Raw genomic sequence first — 22,296 nt, forward strand, 5'->3', positions numbered from 1 at the left:
ATTTGGCCCAATGACCTCATAAGAATGAGCTTAACAATTAGTATTTCTTTATTTGCAATTTTTTTTTTCTACCTTTTAATATTCATTTTAACTTTAAAATAATAAAAAATAACTTAAATATCCTTATTTTCCTTTTTCAGTATCCATTCTACTAAACGCTAATATCATTTAGGGCTGATGCCCACAAGCAGCAACAGCAAGAAGAATCTGGGTCTGCTCAACTTTCGAGTGAAGTGAAAAGTACTTCTTTACTCGCAGATCAGGAACAAAGGAAGTCTTTGAAATTTGGGTTTTCTTCTAAAGGTGGCACTTCTAAGGTATAAGTTCAAGGATCTCAATATTCTGTATAACTCTAATAGTTTTGTCAATGAGTTTTATGTCCATAAAATATTATTTTCCTTGCCATACAGAAATCATCTGGTGCTACTACAAAGAAGCCAAAAGTAGCCGTTGCCTCAGTTTTCAACAATGATAGTGATGAAGAAAAGTGAGGCCTATTGTTGTAAACTTGGCATGACCACTGTATTCTATCAGCAGCTCCAATTGGCTAGCATTTATGTTGTACAAGTTAAACTGTACGTGCAGTAGTGTTTTACACTTTGTAACGGATAGAGTTTGACCATCTGTTTATAGGTTTTGCTATCCATCCACATAGAATAATCAAATATTAACAGACCATATATACTGTTTTGAAAGTTTGATTTTTATGATGAATGCTTAATTTTTTCACAATTCTTGTTATCCTATTGGTTTTTATTGGTTTCATCATCAGGATGATAGTGAAGCCCATGCAGCGTCCAAGGGGCGTCTTGAAAATTTTATAGATTTTAATATTTGCCTTGCCTGTTCATTGGCGTGCCATGGCCATATATTTGTCCAGATTTTGAATTTCTATTTGAAAAATATTTTGAAACTAACTGAAGAGGTAATGCTAAATTAAAGCATAATGTGTTATGTTCATGTAAAATTCCATATTATACAAACTCATTGAGCAAATTGTGTTGAAATCAAAACTGAAAATAGCTCCATACATTTTAAGATACATCTGTAATTTGATCCAAAAAACTACACATACGAACCAATTTCTTGTTCTCTGATCAGTTCAGACATAGAAATTTTATTTATTTCGGATCAATTTTAGAGAAAATATCATTTACACCTTTTTAATATTATCTTAATCATATCTAAATCTATATTTATAAAAAAAAAAAAATATTCAAAATTTATCTGTCAATTAAAAATCATGTATAATAAATATTAAGATGGTTTATACAAAATTTTTCCTCCTACACACAAAAGTCCGCATATTTCTTCTTCATCATCTAAGGTTGACATATACTAAAAAATAGAGAGGAAACTTTACCATTTAAATTAAACTCCACCATAATTTTTTTTACAAAAAAAAAAAAAAAAAAATTCTGCCCATGTTTTGCATGTTGTTGCACGAAACACACATTAAGGGACTTGTGGGAGTCAAAAAATTTGTCAACTATAATTACCGAAGGCCCTTTGGTAATTACCGATGAAACCTTCGGTAATTTTTCCAGCAAGGGCAATTTGATTACCAATGGTTTCATCGGTAATTACCGAAGGCCCTACGGTAATCAAATTTTTTTAGCAATTTTAGAACTTTTTCCGAACTTTATGGGGATTTTGCTATTTAGGATCATTGATGAATGTATATTTTGCATGTTCTTGTACGAAACACACATTAGGGGACTTGTGGGAGTCAAAACATTTGTCAACTATAATTATCGAAGGCCCTTCAGTAATTACCGATGAAACCTTAGGTAATTTTTCCAGCAAATTCAATTTGATTACCGATGGTTTCATCAGTAATTATCGAAAACCATACAGTAATTAAATTTTTTTGGCAATTTTAGAACTTTTTCCGAATTTCATGGGGATTTTGTTATTTAGGATCATTGATAAATGTATATTTTATATGTTGTTGCACAAAACCCACATTAGGGGAGTTATGGGAGTCAAAAAATTTGTCAACTGTAATTACTGAAGGCCCTTCGGTAATTACCGATGAAACCTTCGGCAATTTTTCCGACAAGGGAAATTTGATTAATGATGGTTTTATTGGTAATTACCGAAGGCCCTACAGTAATCAAATTGTTTTAACAATTTTAAAACTTTTTCTGAACTCTATGGGGATTTTGCTGTTTAGAATCATTGATGAACATATATTTTGCATATTGTTGCACAAAACACACATTAGAGGACTTGTGGGAGTCAAAAAATTTGTCAATTGTAATTATCGAATGTAACGCCTCGTCCCAAAGTACAACAGAAATTTTCCAACTTTGACCAAGGTTGACTATTGACTTTGATCGTTGACCGGTGACCAAAGAGGTCAAAGTTGACTTTTTGACTCGGATGAAATTCTAAGTTGACTGAGGTACCGTTATGAAGTACACATTGGCACGAGTTCGTAGACTAGTAGCACGTCGAAAACGGAGCTACGGTTTGAAAGTTATGGGCAAAACAAGTCGAGATTCAAATTGTCCAAAAGGTTCTGGGAGTTGACTTTTTATGGTTGTAGAATTTTGCTTTGACTTTGGTATGGTTGTAACGTGCTCCTCGATACGAGTTCATAGACTAGCAGCATGCTTAAACTGGACATCTGGTTAAAAAGTTATGGACGTATGAAGTTTTCCAACTACCGTAATATTTTAATGTTTTTTGAATAAGTGAACAGTGACACCATGTGTCGACATCTGGGAGGTCCACATGGTGAACAATTTCACCCACGGTGGCTTTTATTTTGGCAAAACGGTGGGGGAGGAGAGAGAAAGAGAGAGAGGAGAGAGAGAGGGAGAGAGAAAGACCATCGGCCGCCGGAGTTGTCAACTTTTCCAGCCGAATCTTGTCACACGCGCCGGCCAGGCAGGAGCGCCTCCCCAATCCTGGCCAAACCCCAAAATTTCACGGCCAACCGATCGGCGATTTTTCCCCTCCACCACCGGCCGCTGCCGTTTGACCCATTTCCGGCCATTTTTAGGCCACACGCACCAGCCAACCCTCACCACTTCTCATTTCTGGCCAGCCCACCAAATTTCACAACCACTGGATCTCCGACGCACCGGGATCGGAGTATTTTCCGGCGAGGGGCCGAAAACCTTCAAACCCAGATCTCTTTGCCGTCCAGCCTCCGTTTGCCTCACCGTCGGTCTCGTTGGAACCCTCTCTCCTCGATCTACAAAACTCCCAAAAATCTCAACCATTGGCCACCGGACGCGCCGCCGCCGGCGACGATTGCAGGTGACCGCGGCGGCTCGCTGGAAAATGTTGTTCCGGCGAGTACCCAGTTGCACTGCCGGTCCTTCCCCACTAATTCCGACCCCCTGAATCCAAATCCGGTGTCCTTTTCCTCCAATTCGCGACGGTTTGAGAGAATCGAAAAGTTGAATCCTGAAAGCTTTCTGGCGAGATTCCGGCCACCTCGGGTCCAATCTCCTGTAAGTAAGACTGGATTCGTAATCCTCGTCACTCAAGCTTCGATTTGAAGCACGTGTGAGTTGTGGAATCGATCCTATGGTGGATCGTGGTTTAATTACGTGCTCCAAGTGAGTGACCCACCTTTAAAACTATTTTAGGGTGATTAATTATATTTATTTGGTGTTAAATTGATATCTAGAATTTGCTTATGTGGTGGAATTTAAATATAATTGTGGGAAAAATATTATTTTATATATATATATATACCCATTGATGCTAAATGGGATTTTGGGTTACTAAGAATTTCCCGATTATTATTATTGTGATTTAATTGTATTTATTACACATGAGCAAGGTATTTTCATTAATTAATTGTGTTTGGATTTTTTTTATATTATTTTTGGGCATAATTGGTTTAAATATTTTAAGAAAAATATTTGTTTAAATTGGTGGTTTCAAAATTGATAATTATGCCTGTGGAATATTATTTGATGGACTTTGTGATACGAGAAAAATTATTGGTGTATTGTTATCGATGTTTTCGTACCGAAAATGTTAAAGGAAAATATGGGATGATGAATTTGAAAACTGGTATATTTTCCACGGTTATTTTTGGAAAATCGGTACGGTAATAAGAAAATTAATAATTATTTTAGATGCACTCATATAGTATTGGTGTTCTGGTTGTATATGTGGATTAGCGCACAAGTATTATGTCTCCCGTGAGTTGCCATTGGACCGAGGCAGGCAAGTCTTATATATTGCGCATCAGCCGCCCCCCTCCGTGGTAGGGATAACGGTTTCAGCAGCGGCGCTGTCGGGACGCCGAAGCGCCGTATGCAAGTTTCTCTCTTTAACCTCCCCGCCAGTCGGTGCTCGGGACGCTGGGTATCGGAGGGCATCACTGGTATATGGTGTGGTGCGTCAAGTATAAATTTTCAGACAGAAATTTCAAACCCTAAAGTGTTCAAAAATTATTTATTATATTTTATTACATTTTATTTATATTTGGATTATTTAATTATTATTTATTAAATTAACGATCCCTTGATTTTTGGGCATAAGAATAATCGGGTTTTATGAAAATGTTTTTAAAAGGGGAACATTTCCAACGGAGTGAATAGTGAAGGTTTTGAAAGAAAATATTACTTTCAAGTGTTTATTATTTATTTATTTATTTATTTGTTGGTATTAATTAAGTTTTTTTATTTGTTATATTATTAATATTAAAAGTGTTCAGTAGATAGGGTCACTCACTGAGATGATTAGCATCTCATATTTTTAAATTCCATTCCCTTAGGTGCAAGGGGTGATAGACGTTCTTCCGGAGCGAACCTAATCTTCGTCGCTGTCTCAGTTCGAGAAGTTACCTTTGTCTTCATTAATTTCAATTGTAATATTTCTTTCATCCTTGTTGTATTCTATGCTTAATAGTACTTCATGAATCTCTGTATACTGTCTCGGACATTTATGTATTAATTATGCACTGGATTACTGTTATTCATTTGGAGTGCTGTAAATTTGTGGAATCAACTTGTAGTTTTGTAGGAGGAATAAGGGGATGAATTTAGAAGTTGTTTCAGTGCAGGAAAGTTGTGGTAAGTCCAACCCTTAGGGGAGGTTCTGCCGGATTTTCCATTGGAGGGTCCGGTAGGGTTTTCCTGGGATTAGGGCTTGTCTAGGGTTCCAGTGAGGAATTTTGGACGGGTCTTGACATCGAAGGTCCTTCAGTAATTACCAATGAAACCTTCGGTAATTTTTCCAGCAAGGGCAATTTGATTACCGATGGTTTCATCGGTAATTACCGAAGGTCTTACGGTAATCAAATTTTTTTGGCAATTTTAGAACTTTTTCCGAACTTTATGGGGATTTTGCTGTTTAGGATCATTAATGAATGTATATTTTGCATGTTGTTGCACGAAACACACATTAGGGGACTTGTGGAAGCCAAAACATTTGTCAACTATAATTACCGAAGGCCATCGGTAATTACCGATGAAACCTTTGGTAATTTTTCTAGCAAAGGAAATTTGATTACCGATGGTTTCATCGGTAATTATCGAATGCCCTACGGTAATCAAATTTTTTTCATAATTTTAGAACTTTTTCCAAAATTTATGGGGATTTTGCTGTTTAGGATCATTGATGAATGTATATTTTGCATGTTATTACACGAAACACACATTAGGGGACTTGTAGGAATCAAAAAATTTGTCAACTGTAATTACCGAAGGCCTTCGCAAATTACCGATGAAACCTTCGGTAATGTTTCCAACAAGTTCAATTTGATTACCAATGGTTTCATCGGTAATTACCGAAGGCCCTACGGTAATCAAATTTTTTTGGCAATTTTAGAACTTTTTCCCAACTTTATGGGGATTTTTCTGTTTAGGATCATTGATGAATGTATATTTTGCATGTTGTTACATGAAACACACATTAGGGGACATGTGGGAGTCAAAAAATTTATCAACTGTAATTACCGAAGGCCCTTTAATAATTACCGATGAAACCTCCGGTAATTTTTCCACCAAGTTCAATTTGATTACCGATGGTTTCATCGGTAATTACCGAAGGTCCTACGGTGATAAATTTTTTTTGGCAATTTTAGAACTTTTTCCTAACTTTATGGGGATTTTTCTATTTAGGATCATTGCTAAATGTATATTTTGCATGTTGTTGCACGAACACACATTAGGGGACTTATGGGAGTCAAAAAATTTGTCAACTGTAATTACCGAAGGCCCTTTCATAATTACCGATGAAACCATCGACATCGGTAATTACCAATGCACCATCTGTATTCATTTTTTTTAAAATATTTTCACTTTTTAAGGTCTATTTCTCTCTTATTTGGTTTCGGATAAACACTATTTAAATGTTTTCATTTCTTAATGTCTTTTTTTTTCTCTTATTTTGTCAACGGTTATCATTAATAAAGCTAGATTTAGCATGTTCTTGGTGGAAACACACACTATCGAAGTTGTCAGATGGAATTGTGGTGTTTGGGGAGTATTACGATAAGAATCCAGACATGCTTCCCAGTTTAGAACCATTCAGGATGACTATGATCAAAGATGTACCCCGCCAAAATAATGAGTATGAATGTGTTGTCATTTGAAATTAACTTTTATTGATGCTTTGTTATTGTGCTTACATGTGGAAATACACATAGTTGGTTTTCGTTATCAACATATTTGATGCCATTTCATTAAATATAATTCTGCATGGGTGATTGTGATGTCTTTGCTTTGAAGTTCATCAAGTACAGAAGCAGTGAAGAGGACATTTTATTTTGTCCGGATTACATAAGTTGGTTTAGAAAGAAATATGTTGTTGATGTGTATTTTAATAAATTTTCAATGTAGATCATACGTTTGTGACTTCGACATCCAACTAACGTTATGTTGCACATCTCTAACCTAAAATATAATTGCGGTATCCTGAGTATTCATTATGTTGGCTGAACTTCCATTTCACAACTCATAACTTGACATACATTCCAAGAGTACAAACATTTTGAAGCAATCAGTCAAAAAATAAAAATAAAAACAATAATAAAAACAGCATAAATCCATTGCTCAATGCAGCGTTGCGAAAGCATAACAAGCAATAAGAGAAGAAAAAAATTAAAGGTTCGAAATTATAAAAACAAAATTATGCCACTTGCAAGTCACCATGTGAGAATGTATGAAAAAAGAAATAGATAGCTCCATAAACATCAGTAAATTATAGGAAATTGTCACATACAAAGGCATAGATGAACTCTCATCAATCACCCAATGGCCTAGAAAAGGGCCACTTCTAAATAGAACTGAATACAAATGCTAAAAAGTATTTACTTTACAGGACCATATCTCAGCATCAAACCTTGAGCAGGTTCATCCTTAGATGGCTGATCCTTGTTTGGTGTAAACTCGGATGGATAAGCTTGAGCATAGTTTTATGCCATTTTTCTTCTTTGTGTTCCTATTCAATCACTTTCCTACGTTCTCCTCAATCTTCTGGCTGGTTTCACAATCTTATTTAAAGCACCTACAACCCAAGAAGCTCCAGAAAATAAAACATTCTTCGTTAAGGCAAAACCTGCACTAGTAACTTTTATGCTCTGCATTGCAAAGGCTGTTCAATTTTTTTTTCTTCTTTGAACACCTGAAATTTCTAATCCACTTCAATCATCATCACTTATTTTGTCAGTGAACTTTTTTTTTTTTCTATTTTAATCAAAAGAAGGCAACATGTTGAAGACAATAGGTGTCTGTCATCAAAGTTGTTTGCTTTGTTGATTGCAATTTTGCCTAAGACAAAACTTTTTTCTAGCATGTTGCTAAGAGCTAACCACATCTTCTGCCTTTCAAAATGTAAAGTAATTAACTCGAGAAGGCAGAGCTTTATTATCAGTTTCCTACATATACTAGTGAGGTTAACAGGTTGGCAACATTACCATGTTAAGTGTGAAAGATTGAAAATTTTTATTAGAGAATCTTACTGTGAGAGACATATAGTTCAAAGTGAAACTTGTCTGCATAAACCAACTAGTAAAAGCATGCAAATAAATACATTGTTAAAGATGCCACTTAATGGGATGGGCCGCTCATTATAATATAGAAAATCCTGATGTTGCCTACATATACTCCATAAGATGCCATTAGAATTGGTTATTTGAGCTTAACTGGAATAAATATTTGAGATTACACTTTGAACAACACAAACACCAAACACGTTTTCGTGAAAAAGTTAAAATTTCTATTATGTTTACATTTCAATCTCATTTTAGAATATGAACTTCTCAGTAATATTAGCTTAAGCCTCTTGACCAAACGATGGAAAGAAAAATATCTTATATTCTCCACATATAAAAAAATATTTTATTCTCCACATATACCTTTAGAAATCCATTAAAGCAGGGGTTTTATGGAATAAATTAGCTTTTACAAGACACTCAAATGGACTAATTGACATATGGATATTAAAAATGACAAAAGAAAAAAGAAAATTAAATAATTGTAATATAAATCCCATAAAAGATTCTTATCTTTTGACCACTTTCAAACCAAATAATGTCCAAAAAAATTGATGAGTTTATGAACAATAAATTCATATATAATCAATGACCAAACCATCATTTGGTAGATTAATCATGTGTAGGTAACCAGCTGCATCAATAGATGTGGAATTATACATACATATGCTAAACTTATGATGGTGGAAATTAGAAAAACAAATAAATAAATAATGTATGTCAAAAAAATTACTTGATAAGATCCATAAAAATTTACTAGAATCCCAACACAATGAAAAGCCATGCCTTATCTAAAGATGAAAAATGCAGAGTAAATTACTACAGGAGAAATATTAAAGGAGCCTACAGGAACACACCTACACCAAGAGTTCCAACCAGAAAACCAACAATGTTCACATCCTTTGCCTTCTCTTGACCAGGTAACATCTGTACAAACATCATCACTCTTTTAGTAAAACAAATTGTACATTAATACAAGTAGGGGAGTGGATTTTTAGAAAGGAGAAAAGAAAGTACCATTATTTGAGACCATACCTATGCTTAAGAATTCTTCTTTGTTGAGATAAGTCTATCACCATGCAATTTGACTTTGCATCATATCTGATTAAAACCAGTAATACCATAATTAAAGAAAGATTTATTAATTTAGAGAAAGAGAGAGAGAACTAGCATAAAGACTTGCATATACTAGAAGAATTTGGCAAAAGGAAAAGTAAACTTAATAACACAATAAATATCTCAAGCAATATTACATGCAGACAATATAAATTTCATACAAAACCAGGTAGCTTATATGTATACCTATTTCACAACCATTTAATGTCAGTACAACACTTGCAAATGCAGCATTTCCACAACCAATCCAAAAAAACAAGTAGTCCTCCATTTTGTGTTCCTCATGCAATTCCCTGACCAAGCCTCCAATGGTATATCTATTACCAACTACTGTCCTGATACATTTATCATCAGAGAAGACACTAGCTGCTTCCAAGCTCCCATTGGAGATCTTACGAGATTCTGATGGATTCACGTCCGAAGACATAGTTTCAGCAAATTGGATTTCTAATCTAGAGCTATTCATACATGCTTCTACCACTTCATATCTTATATGCTATATTAAATGTGCATATTCTAGCCCAAAGGGGACCTGCATTTAGATTGAATGAACTATGTTGAGATTGGATAGCTGAGATAATTTGTTTTGGCTACATGTGAAACGACATGACCTCAGTACTAAATCCTCCTAAAGGTGAAAAAAAAAATTTTAAAAAAAAAAGCATGCTTATTGCAAATTTAGTAAAGCATAGAAGTTCATTATAATAATTCTCTAGTAAACCACTTTACCAAGACAGGTTTGTCGTTTCTCATAGCATGATCTGATAATTTTTTTACACAATTGGACACACCAGTTGAAGCTTTTCCAAAAACAAAGAATGCTGGAAGAGTTGTAGTCCTGCCAATAATGAAAAAGAAGAGGCTTTTGAAACTATGAAACCAAAATTAATTGTTGGATAATATACAGAAACAAAATAACCACTTTTTAAGTTCAAAAGGTAAAAAAAGAAAAAGAAGCTTCATTGGCTTCAAAACCTAATCTTGATGCCAAAAAAGAATGCAAACAGATTGAGACACAACAATTTACAGCTAAGACAAAATTTCTCAGAATAATGTCTTATGAGTTTGGTACAAAAACTCATTGTTTTTTTTTTTTTTTTTTTTGCTTTAAAACAAACAATCCTATAATATAGTTTGTAAAAAAAAAAAAGGCTTTAGTTAAGGTATTATTAATGAGAACTCAAGGGCTGAAGCACGCGTGGCCGTGGTGCACGACATAATCAGCATTGATGTGCGATGCTCCGATCTCATCCACGCAACAGCTACTGTACGCTGTGTCAGCCATCATAAACAAAGATACATCTTTTACGTTGCCATTCCAGTCGCTATCGGATTGAGATTCTCGTAGACACCAAAGCTTGTCTAGTAAAACACTCCCAACTATCACCGACTCATTTAGGAGCTCATCTGGGAACTGAACTTTACAAACTTGGTTAGTTTAGTTCTATTCACAAACCAAAACACAATCACCCTAAAAACTTAGTAAAAAGGCGGTGCAAAATAATCTATTTCTGCTACTTCATATGTTTTAGTTTTTCCAATTGAAAAAAAAAAAAGACACGAGAATCAAAGAGTAATCACCTGTAAAGCGACTCTGATGAAGCCGCCACTGCTAATGAACTCAGCGGTCCGAGTGATTTCATAATTCGATTCCAAGTCTATGGTCGAAGAAAGAAATCAGCAAACTAATCACACAAAAGCTCACTGCAACTCTCTCTCTCTCTCTCTCTCTCTCTCTCTCTCTCTCTCTCTCTCTCTCTCTCTCTCTCTCTCTCCACTGCTTCAGAATCAATGTCGTGTGTGTTATGGTCCAACATTTGGACGCCTGAAATTAAGCATAAAACCTCCTTCCACAGCTTCAAGATCATCCTTCGAATCCAACATCAGAAAGCACTATGAGAAGAAAGAAAGAAATAGGGAAATTGGATATGAAATGAGGTAGGTGGGATATTGATAAGAGTGAGAAAGAAATTGTACGTGGTTTGTAGAGTAAAGGTAAGGTTGGAATAATGAAAGGAGGGTGAGTAGATAAAAAAGATTTAAAAAAGGGAGGGTATTTCTCATTAACGTGTTTAAAATAATGGTATCGGACCAAATTCCCCAATAAATATCTCCAACCAATAGAAATTGAATTTATTCAAGGGTAATTTGGCCCAATGTCCCTCTTAGAAGGGCTATGATGATATATACCCCTTCATTGGTCAAAATTTTTTTTTTTTTTTGCCCTTTAATATTCATTACGTCTTTAAAAAAATTTTAAAAGACCTGTATATCCTTTATTTTAGATTTAATATAAAAAAACCTTTTGTGACTCCTTCAATTTGTCTTCTGGATTCTCATAAAATACCAATGCTGAGATTAGAAAGAGGACCAAATCTAAAGACAACAAGTTTGAGTTCAAAGAAAGCAATGCTCAGATCTTTAGGCTAATGCTCGACGATGCCCATCTTCAATCCCGCCTTTATTTCTACAAATATCGGAATGCTTTTACCTTCTCACTTATGGTTGTTTCTTCTCTGCTGCTTCAAAAATACTTGAATGGTGGATCAGAAGAATCTGGGTCTTTAGCAAATGGTGGTTTTGTTCTTGTTCTACTAGTATTTGTGGGTGGTTTTAAGTTTCTAACGTTGCTCACCAAGGTTTCTTTTGAAAAATCAGCGTCAAGGAGGCCGGAGAAGCTATGAATAGAATCCCCAAAAATTCTGAAAACGTTATCAAATTGGCAAACAAATTTGATTACTGTAGAGCCTTCGGTAATTACCAATGAAACCTACGGTAATCAATTTGTCCTTGCTGGAAACATTACCATAAGTTTCATTGGTAATTACCGAAACCCCCGTGGTAATCACATTTTACCAATTTTTTTGCCTCCACAAGTCCCCTAATGTGTGTTAAATGTAACAACATGCAAAATATACATTCTTCAATGATCCTAAGGAGAAAAAATTCCAAAAGTTCAGAAAAAGTTCTCAAAAGCCAAAAAAAATTTATTACCGTAGGGTCTTCGGTAATTACCGATGCAACCTATGGTAATCAATTTGTCCTTGCTGGAAATATTACAGTAGGTTTCATCAGAAATTACCGAAACTCCTGTGGTAATCACATTTTACCAATTTTTTAGCGCCCACAAGTCTCCTAATGTGTGTTAAATGCAACAACATGCAAAATATATTTTCTTCAATGATCCTAAAGAGAAAAAATCCCAAAAGTTCTGAAAAAGTTCTCAAATAGGCACAAAAATTTGATTACCGTAGGGCGTTCGGTAATTACCGATGAAACCTACGACAATCAATTTGTAGTTGCTGGAAAAATTATCGTAGTTTTCATTGGTAATTATCGAAACCCCTATGGTTATCACATTTTACCAATTTTTTTGCCCCCACAAGTCCCCTAATGTGTGTTAAATGCAACAACATGCAAAATATACATTGTTCAATGATCCTAAGGAGAAAAAATCCCAAAAATTCTGAAAAAGTTCTCAAATTGCCAAAAAAATTTATTACCGTAGGGTTTTCGGTAATTACCAATGCAACCTACAGTAATTAATTTGTCCTTGCTGGAAAAATTACCGTAGATTTCATCGGTAATTATCGAAACCCCTGTGGTAATCACATTTTACCAATTTTTTGGCGCCCACAAGTCTCCTAATGTGTGTTAAATGCAACAACATATAAAATATACTTTCTTCAATGATCCTAAAGAGAAAAAACCCAAAAAGTTCTAAAAAAGTTCTCAAATGGGCACAAAAATTTGATTACCATAAAGCCTTCGGTAATTACCAATGAAACCTACGATAATCAATTTGTAGTTGCTGGAAAAATTATCGTAGATTTCATCGATAATTACCGAAACCCCTATGGTTATCACATTTTATCAATTTTTTTGCCTCCACAAGTCTCCTAATGTGTGTTAAATGCAACAACATGCAAAATATACTTTCTTTAATGATTCTAAGGAGAAAAAACCCCAAAAGTTATGAAAAAGTTCTCAAATTGACACAAAAATTTGATTACCGTAGGGCCTTCGGTAATTACCGATGAAACCTATGGTAATCAATTTGTCCTTGCTTGACAAATTACCGTAGGTTTCATCGGTAATTACCGAAACCCCTATGGTAATCACATTTTACCAATTTTTTGGCCCCCACATGTCCCCTAATGTGTGTTAAATGCAACAACATGCAAAATATACATTTTTCAATGATCCTTAAGAAAAAAACCCCAAAAGTTCTGAAAAAGTTCTCAAATTGGCACAAAAATTTGATTATTGTAGGGCCTTCGGTAATTACCAATGAAACCTATGGTAATGAATTTGTAGTTGCTGGAAAAATTACCATAGGTTTCATCGGTAATTACTGAAACCCCTATGGTTATCACATTTTACCAATTTTTTAGCCCCCACAAGTCCCCTAATGTGTGTTAAATGCAACAACATGCAAAATATTTTCCATTTTATTTGACCGTTAATGAGAAATGAGGGTAGATGAGAAATGGAAGATGGTTCCATTTATTCGACACTTTCATATCCATTTATCTAAATATTTTCCATAACTGCACAATTAATTCCCTCATGACTACTCTCTTTTGGACATACTACTATGGAGCTGCATTTTAAAAGAGATTGGAAGAAGCTTTCAAGCTACGAATAGCCTCCAATTTAAAACTAACTAAATTTCAATGCATACCATTCAAACAAGTTCAAATGGTCCCAAACTAGAGAGCCAATATTTGAGAACTCAATTACCATCCATTTAAATTCTCATCCTTCTTATTTCTTGTTTTTCCACATCTCAAACAATATGGAGAATTTAATAATGAAATTGGATCCGTACACTTCATCTTGACATGAAAATCATGTAGAAAAACTAAAAACTAAATCTAAATTAGCAAGAAAAAAATGTACAAGTGTTTTATGAATAAAATCTAGAGAATATTACAACTCCTACAAAAGGATCTGTTAGTATCAATCCTAATTTGACCTAAAGTTCCCCATCAATGTTAAAATCTCAAACACCAACTAGCATCACAATTGGTATAATGCCAAACTTTAGTAACAGCATTAAAAGCATACGGGCCACCTCCACTATAACGGAGACTAATTTGATACCTGGATGAAATCAAACGAAATATCTACTGTTAGTTACAATATTTAGCATACAAGTTTCAAAGAAACCTAGAGTATCCATAAAGAAGTATAAAGGTTCAAATCTAACAATTGAGACAATTGCTCATACCCAGTAATAATAGAGGAAAGTAGTAAAACACACTTGCCTTCATGAACATTAAGGTAAAACCCAATTCCGTGGCCTGTACCATGCCGATACTTTCCAGCTTATCGCTTGTAGTCACCTCTGTCAGTTTAAGTGTTTGCCTACAATCATTGCATCATTATTTGATTAGTGTGTATTGAAACTGCACAAGTAGAGCATTGCATGCAGACATATAGAAATATACACAAGCTGTGTACTGACAAGTTGTCTGATACGGTTTATGTCCTTTTACATTCCTTTTTCAGGCAATATTTAGGCTACAATACATCTCAACTAGTATTTCAATCAAATGTTAGATGTTGCATATCAACCTAAAAAAACAAAAAAACAAAAACAAAAAATGAACTTACAATTGTTTTTTCTTAGTCACTTCGTCTCCCTCCAAGAAGTAACCAGAAACCCCATATATCTCCTACATCTATACATGCACTAAAAGCTTAGACATCTTTTTATTTATTTATTTATTTATTAGTTTTATTGTTTTCATAAAAATCTTTTCCTCCAAAAATGGTATATTAACTACTTGTCCAAGAAATAAACAGATGCATAAGTTTCACGAACTACCTGCTTATCCAACCAGACAAGATATTGCACCACTTCAACGCCATCTCGAATGTTTGCTTTTTTCAAACCTTCCAACTCCACTAGGGTTCTAAGTTTTTAAATTATCATTTGTAAATAAAATAAGAAAAAATCAGAATTCAAACCAAATAAATTGATTGCAAAAAATTTATTCATTCTAAGATATCAAATTGCAAACAAAAAATTAAACGTGACATGTTTTTACTGGAAAATGAACAAAAGTCAAATCCTTGGATAAATCATAGGTTTAATTATATCAAGTTTTTAAACATTTTAAATTTCCTCATTATAAAGGGTTGTCTGACTATTTGAGGGCTATCTCTAATTTGTGTTGCCACCTTGTCTTTTAAAAGGCAAGGTATAAAGTTCAATAAAGCATCTAGGATAAGAAGTAACCATCCCTTGAAAAGAACAAACTTGTAAGAACTAACAAATTTAAAAATAACTTCTTGTCTTCTACATATTGTCTAAGAAATATGAAATGGACATTTTACATATTAAATCTTGACATATGTCCAACTGTACGTACCAATCAAAATATGTATCTAAAATATGAACAGAAATCCATGACAAGAAATGCATGGTCAAGTTTAACATACCTATCAAACATGCTCTGTAGTATGCACCAATTTAAGGTCCACTCAAGGGTTTTAGTCAGTATCAAATGATGGCGCTTTCCCTTTGAACCAGATTTGACAGTTGGACCAGCACCAGGAGTGTAGAAGAAAAACAACCTCAAATTTTCCTTGTTTTTGAAAAATTGAACACATGGTGTACCCATAATACCAGCTACTTCTGCTATTTCTAGATTTTCCTCAATATCAGTTTCAACAAAATGTACATTATGATCAAACTCGTCAATCACCTGCCATAAAAGAAAGTTATTAAAAAGAGGTTACTGCATTCTATATGAGGCATCAACACTAAAATAGACAGATACAGTAAAGCATGTGTTTCTTCACACAATGAGATGTTACCACATAAAATTGGTTTTTCATCATGTCATCCCAAATATTTCTGGCCACCTCCAAATCACATTAGACACCAATCATTGTAAAAGTTGATAGTGGCATTGAGATTGAACATCATGCAAAAGTGAAACATTTTTTTATTTGCATACCTTACTACGAATTGGCTTCAAAGTCCTACATGGACCATATGTTGGAGCTGTATATAGTACGCATATAAGCCTTGGACTTTCATGGTACAACTTACTTAAAAAAAGAAAAAAAGAAAAAAGAAAAGAAATTTTACAAGATTTGAACTAATAAAATAGATGGAACTCTCAATAAATAATAGAACACAATATTCATTATATAAATGTAACATCAAGGACAAAGAAAATACACCTGCCCCCTATGTTTTGTAAGAGTAATGTCAAAACCCTCCTAAACGTCCCTGTCTGTGAGTTCCTTCTTAACCTCCTGAGTTTTGGGCTGTCAAAAGTAAAACTTATGAGGCCAAATTTTAAGGACATTCATAGAGCTCGGAATATAACATAGCTTTGAATTGAAACTTAACAATAAAATTTCTATAATGATTCATATGCATTTAACATTATTGGAGGAGAATAATTGAAAACCAATTCAGTGCATTATAATTTTTCAGATAATAATACATTTTTTTAAGAAAATGAGATTTGCACTCTTCATGTTATTTAGTTGTCAAAATTTTGTCTTACAACCAGAGCAACATTAATGTAGCTGTATATCGGACTTATTATTATCATATAGCAAATAAACCTTCCTTTTGCAAATTTGTTTTAGGTAGATTACCACCAAGAAATATAACTGCTATCAGAATTCTTATGGTGAATTACCTGCTCTATGTAGAATTCAAATAATCAACTCACAGAGTTTACTGTAGTTGATAGAAGATCTTCAAAACTCTTGAACTGAGGTGCAACCATTATGCAGAATTTGTTAGGAGTCAAATTTCATATGTACAAAACTAGTATCTCAACCTAACCACAAAAATTAAATGTTTTTCAATGCAGAAAACATATGAATATTAATTTGAGCAACAAATGAAATATAATGTCTAACTCTTATCCAATATCACAAGGCAAAGAATATTAACTCCAAAATATATAATCTTCTTGATGATTATTGGAGAAATTTCCAATTGGATCATCAAAATTTGCAAGTGAGATAGTCTGAGGGGGCTTAATATAGAAAAATGGAATAGGCCTTAAAATTTTCTAATATGTGATCATCACATTCTGCCATTGATATGTATTTGTAGCAACCTAAGAACTAAAATTATGATTTAATATATACCTTTTTTTCTTGAATGAATCATGACTAAAAACTCTGTAAAGGTAAATGAAATAGAAATATATTCCAAATATTTATGTCTTTCATTGATAATAAAGTTGTGTAAAGTTCATTTAAATATACTTTTGGTTTAATATTATACCTCCTTTTTTGAGCCACCAATCTCCACAATAACTTATTATGTCTTGGCAAGATGAAAAATGCAATCCTAAGATAAACCAAGCCCATGAGTTATCATTTGAATAAAACATTATAACCCATTGTTACCAATGCGTGTAATATATATATATATATATATATAATAGTTTGTGCATGAAAGAAATAAAAAATAGGGGCGTAAATTTACTTTTTCACTAATTAAAATAGAAGATGAAAGAATGGATTTATATATCGCCTTTAGGCAATCCTATCCATAAATGTTAGAACCATTTGCTTTCAACTGTTAAAAAGTCCATTTATTTTTCCAAAAATACCAACACATAAAATAGAAATTTCACATGGAAATTAAAAGTCATTCTTCCTCTGTTTCCAATGGTACATTTCAAGAACCCAACATCCCATTATTTTCAATCAACATCTCCAACTAGATAAAAAAAAGTAGTGGTTAATCTCCAGTTGATCATAAAACATATTGAAATTACCTAAGAATTCATAATTCATATTAAAAAATATATATATAGTTTACAATCAAGTACCTTGATGCATGTTTGGAGTTGAGGCAATGGATTCAGAAAGCCATTGGCCTTAGAAGTTGGAATTGTTTCATAGACAGATTTGAAGAAGCAAGATTTGAGGTAGAGAGGAAATGAAAGAGAGTCAAACTAAGATTGAAAACTGTTGAAAGTACATATATGTGAAAATCTTGCTAATCATAATAGTCTGCCTCAAAACTATATTTTCTTCATTTTATATATATATATATATATATTTATATATTCATCATAGTCAATATTCTCGTGCAAACAAATAATTGTTGAAACTAAATTTAGAATCTTATTCAAATCTAAATTTGTTTTAATTTTGAAGATCTTAAAAAGCTAATACCAGATTCAACAATCTCATTATGATCATATAAGAATCATTGCTTCCCCTCTAAAAAATTCCCAAAATGATGTTTTACTTTTTCCACAAAGATCACAAAATAAAAATGATATTTCCTATCAAATAGCCCTTTGTTCTTAAACCTCATTCATTTTTCATTCAATGTCTCCACCTTGATATAAGGCATTGGGACTCTAAATTATATCTCCAAAAATATAACATATCTTTTATATTTTTCAGATAACTTTTAAAGACCATAAAAACCTATAATGAATCAAATGAAAATTAACAATTACCTTTTTCTTCTTCCAATATTGCAATACCTGAAGGGTGGGTCTTGAAATGATGTTTTATGATGCTATTAATATCTGTGATGTTATTGACTTCCACGATTGTCTAACCATCCAGTTGTGGTCTATTCAGTTTTGAGGTGCTTATAATACAATGAACAAAGAAACTCTGCATCTCAAAGCATCCACTCCTCCGCACCTGGTTAACTCACCCTATCTCCTTGACCCATCCCCCCGATGCCAAAATCCCAAACCCCCATCCAATTATTCCCCAATAGCTAATAAAAACAAAATAAAAGCAAACCCAGAAGAAGAGAAGGAGGAAGGACCAAGGGTTTTGTTGTAGATCTACTCGCCGACCAAGTAGAACGCTAAGGCAGTGAGTCCAAGCCCAAGACCCAGAAGAATGTGGCAGAGCTGAAAGAACTCTCCGGTAGCTACCTCACCATTCTCTCTCACTTTCTATTCCTCTATTCTTCATGCCCTGTTAAAGGGAAAAAATGAAACAACTTTTCTATTTTAAAAGGGCAACTAGGAAATATTAAAAATTAAAAGGGTAAAATGAAAAAATTTGAAAGGAGATGGGTAGATTTCGTTAAGGACTTTCTAATAAGGGTATAGGACCAAATTCCTCTTTATTAAACTGATGTTTTTACACATGGCAAAAACATATTAGTTTTAAGCAAAAATAATGATAATGATGATCCTTCCTATAAGAAAGGAAAATAATAATAATAATAATAATAGAAGAAGAAGATAATGATAATCTTTTTTTATAATTGTTGTAGATTTTCATTCCTTGCAATATATATATATATATATATATATATGTTTTTTATTACTGCCGCAATATTATTTTGTTGGTAGCTTTTGCATTTTTACTCATTAATTGAATTTGATGTTAACCGACACTATCTATTTACCTAATCTATCTTCTAAATCTTATTTATAATTTTAGTTTAAACTTCACAATTATGGTAAAACATAATTATATATATATATATATATATATATATATATATATTTAACATCTCAATAGGAAGCCCAACCCAAAATTCTACAACCAAGAGCGGCCCATAATGGGATCCTTGCATCCGAGGTTCAAATGTAAAAAGAACCTTCCCATGCCGGCTGGTTAATCACAGACTCAACAGAATTCAGATCATCAGTTTGAGAGAGAGATCAAGTTGAGGTTAGCTCTTCTTCCCAAGATTTGTCGAAGTGTATAATTTTAATAAAAAATAATAATAATTTACTTCCAAAATTTGCCATTACATTCTGTTCCTTTGAGGGAAAATACCCTCCATTTAGACAACCGAACCAACATTATCGAAATCCCTTTATCATCCTACTTAAACATCCCAGAACCCCATAAATCTCCTCAGTTTGATGGTGTGATCTATCACCAGAAACAAACCCATATACCCTTCCTTTATTCTCAATGCAGCTCCATCCTGGTTTCTTCTTCATTTCCTTCTCTTTCATAACTCTCCTAATTTCTTCAACTTCATTCCATTGGCCTATACTAGCTTGTGCATTACTCAGCAGAGTATAATACCCAATATTATCAAGTTCCAGTTCCAAGAGCTTTTGTGCTGCATATTCCCCAAGTTCTCTGTGAATATGATGAACTCTGGAGGCTGAAAAAAGAGCACCCCATATCCTACTATCAGGCAAAGCTATCAGTTTCATAATAATAACTAGAGCCTCTTTGAGCTTCCCATAACGACCCAGGAGATCAACCATGCAAGTGTAATGATCTAAATCTGGATCAATCCCAAATTTCCATTTCATGGAAGAAAATACTTCACAACCTTCTATCACAAGGCCAGAGTGGCTACAAGCTGATAATAAGCTCAGAAAAGTGACTCTGTTTGGTGCTATTCTTTCTTCTATCATAAGATCAAAAATTCTCAGGGCTTCCACACCTAGTCCATGGGACCCATAGCCCTCGATCATTGATGTCCACGTTACTACATCTTTGATTAACATTTTATTGAAATAGACTCTAGCTGAAGATATGCTTCCACATCTTATGTACATGTTGAGAAGAGAAGTTTCAAGGTGGGTATTGCATACCTCAGATCTGTGGAATATATTCCTAATAAGGAATCCATGGACCCTTTTGCCTAACTGTAGAGCTCCTAGATTAGTATATGCATCAACAAGGTTTCTTAAATTCTCAGAACTGGGTTCAAGATCTGTAGCTTGCATTTGGTGGAACAATTCAACTGCCTCATTGAAGTACCCATTTTGAATGAAACCTGACATTATCGCACTCCACGTGATGTTGTTCCTATGACGGATTTCTTTAAATAATCTCTCTGATTTTCCCAATTCCCCACATTTGGCATACAAATCCAACAAAGATGTCTGCAAAACATCATCAAGATGCCCACTTTTTATAGCTAGACAATGCAGCTTTTCACCTTGGAAAAGATTTCCAGATTTGCCAACAGCTGATATAACTGAAGTTAATGTCTCGATGCTGGTTTCTACTTCAAGTCGCATCTTATTGAACATGCCAATTGCTTTTACAGCATCTCCAACTGAGGAATAAAAGGAAATTAAAACATTCCAGTAAACAACATCCCTTCTTCTATCAACTTCTCTAGAAAAGCTTTCTACTTCATTAATGGTACCCAATTTGGTATACATTTTCAAGATCGAATTTTGCAGAGATCCATCCATTAATAAACCATTCTTGAACAGATAACAATGAAGTTGCCTTCCATATATTGAACTTCCAGTTCCACAACAGCCTTGCAATACGACCATCATTGTAACTGCATTCGGCTCCAGGTCCAACATCCTCATTTCTCTGAAAAAATTTAAGGCGCAGATAAAATTTCCTTCAGACACATACCCTGAAATCATAGCCGTCCAAGAAACCAAGTCTCTATGGCACATCTCATCAAACAATTTGCGAGCATAATAGACGCACCCACATTTCACATAAAGTTCAATCATTGTATTGCCAAAATAAACATCCAGCACAAACCCCATTTGATTTGCAAGGCAGTGGACCATTCCTGCATATAACACATCAATCCTAAGCAAAGAAAGGGCCTTGTTAACGATGGGAAAAGTAAAAACATCGTGCGCAACTCCCAGTTCATGCATCTTCCTATACAGCAAAAATGCAGATTCAAGATGACCAAATTCAACATGGGATTTAATGATCAAATTCCAGAATGACGTATTCGGTTGCCTTAATCTATTAAAAACCGAAACAGCACTCTCAAGGTCATTGAACTGGGTATAAAAGGTGATTAGCTTTGAAGCAAGGGAGATGGGTTCGACCCCAGTTGAGACCATAAAACGAGCATGGAGTTGTTTCAGTGTCTGGAGGTCCCGGCACGAATTTAACACCAAATGTGAAGAAGAAGATAAAGTAGTAAGGTTGTGATAGCGGCTTGTCAGGTGATGGGTGCGAAGTAAAAGAGAAAACTTTGAGGCCAGCAATGAGAAATGAAAACGTTGAAAGCCATGGAAAATGGAGGGAATTTTGAAAGCTAACGGCACAAAGAATATATATTTTCTTTTTCCAGATTACCTATTAGCGAACCACAATAGCTATCGCCAAAGGGCCAAGATAACCGGAAAATGGCAGAATAATTATAAACAAGCTGACATCAAATAGCATCCAATTTCATTTTATATAAATTAACCCCATATATATATATATAAAATGAAAACTATCCTTATTAACATTTTCCCTTTTTTTTTTTTTTTTTTTTTTTTTTTTGGGTG

The 22,296-nt window shown here is 34.0% G+C and overlaps 2 protein-coding genes and 2 long non-coding RNA genes across 26 annotated transcripts in view; 1 reads left to right on the top strand and 3 right to left on the bottom strand.

Annotated features, from left to right (window-relative positions):
- The window catches only part of LOC107431662 (uncharacterized), a 150,269-nt gene extending 131,143 nt beyond the window's left edge, over positions 1–19,126 (bottom strand). The window contains exons 1-8 of one of the 23 annotated variants that reach the window (XR_009634757.1): positions 18,550–19,113; positions 17,908–17,955; positions 17,355–17,420; positions 16,286–16,372; positions 16,057–16,150; positions 15,536–15,801; positions 14,919–15,006; positions 14,355–14,455 (exon numbers count right to left, since the gene is read on the bottom strand). Coding sequence is in view for 6 of the 23 variants with exons in the window: in XM_048464870.2 (XP_048320827.2) it covers positions 14,180–14,191; positions 14,356–14,455; positions 15,536–15,801; positions 16,057–16,150; positions 16,286–16,372; positions 17,355–17,440 (645 nt within the window). In the remaining 17 variants the exon portion in view is untranslated. The other 22 variants (XR_007238259.2, XR_009634751.1, XR_009634759.1 and 19 more) reach the window with 22 other exon arrangements.
- LOC125419672 (uncharacterized) lies at positions 138–705 on the top strand. The gene is made up of 2 exons (XR_007238550.2): positions 138–317; positions 411–705. It is a non-coding gene; the product is annotated as an uncharacterized LOC125419672 (long non-coding RNA).
- On the bottom strand, positions 7,137–10,185 carry LOC107431620 (uncharacterized). The gene is made up of 5 exons (XR_009634765.1): positions 9,815–10,185; positions 9,272–9,617; positions 9,005–9,070; positions 8,827–8,896; positions 7,137–7,482 (listed from the first exon to the last, which is right to left on the bottom strand). It is a non-coding gene; the product is annotated as an uncharacterized LOC107431620 (long non-coding RNA).
- Positions 19,127–19,515: 389 nt separating the features above from the next.
- Positions 19,516–22,095, bottom strand: LOC107433763 (pentatricopeptide repeat-containing protein At4g35130, chloroplastic; the record flags this gene model as incomplete). The annotated part of the gene is made up of 1 exon (XM_016045108.4): positions 19,516–22,095. A coding segment is annotated over one exon (2,226 nt), but the record flags the coding sequence as incomplete, so codon positions are not given.
- Between the last annotated feature and the right edge of the window lie 201 nt (positions 22,096–22,296).

Source organism: Ziziphus jujuba, chromosome 11 (genome assembly GCF_031755915.1).
Source record: "Ziziphus jujuba cultivar Dongzao chromosome 11, ASM3175591v1".
NCBI lineage: Eukaryota > Viridiplantae > Streptophyta > Magnoliopsida > Rosales > Rhamnaceae > Ziziphus > Ziziphus jujuba.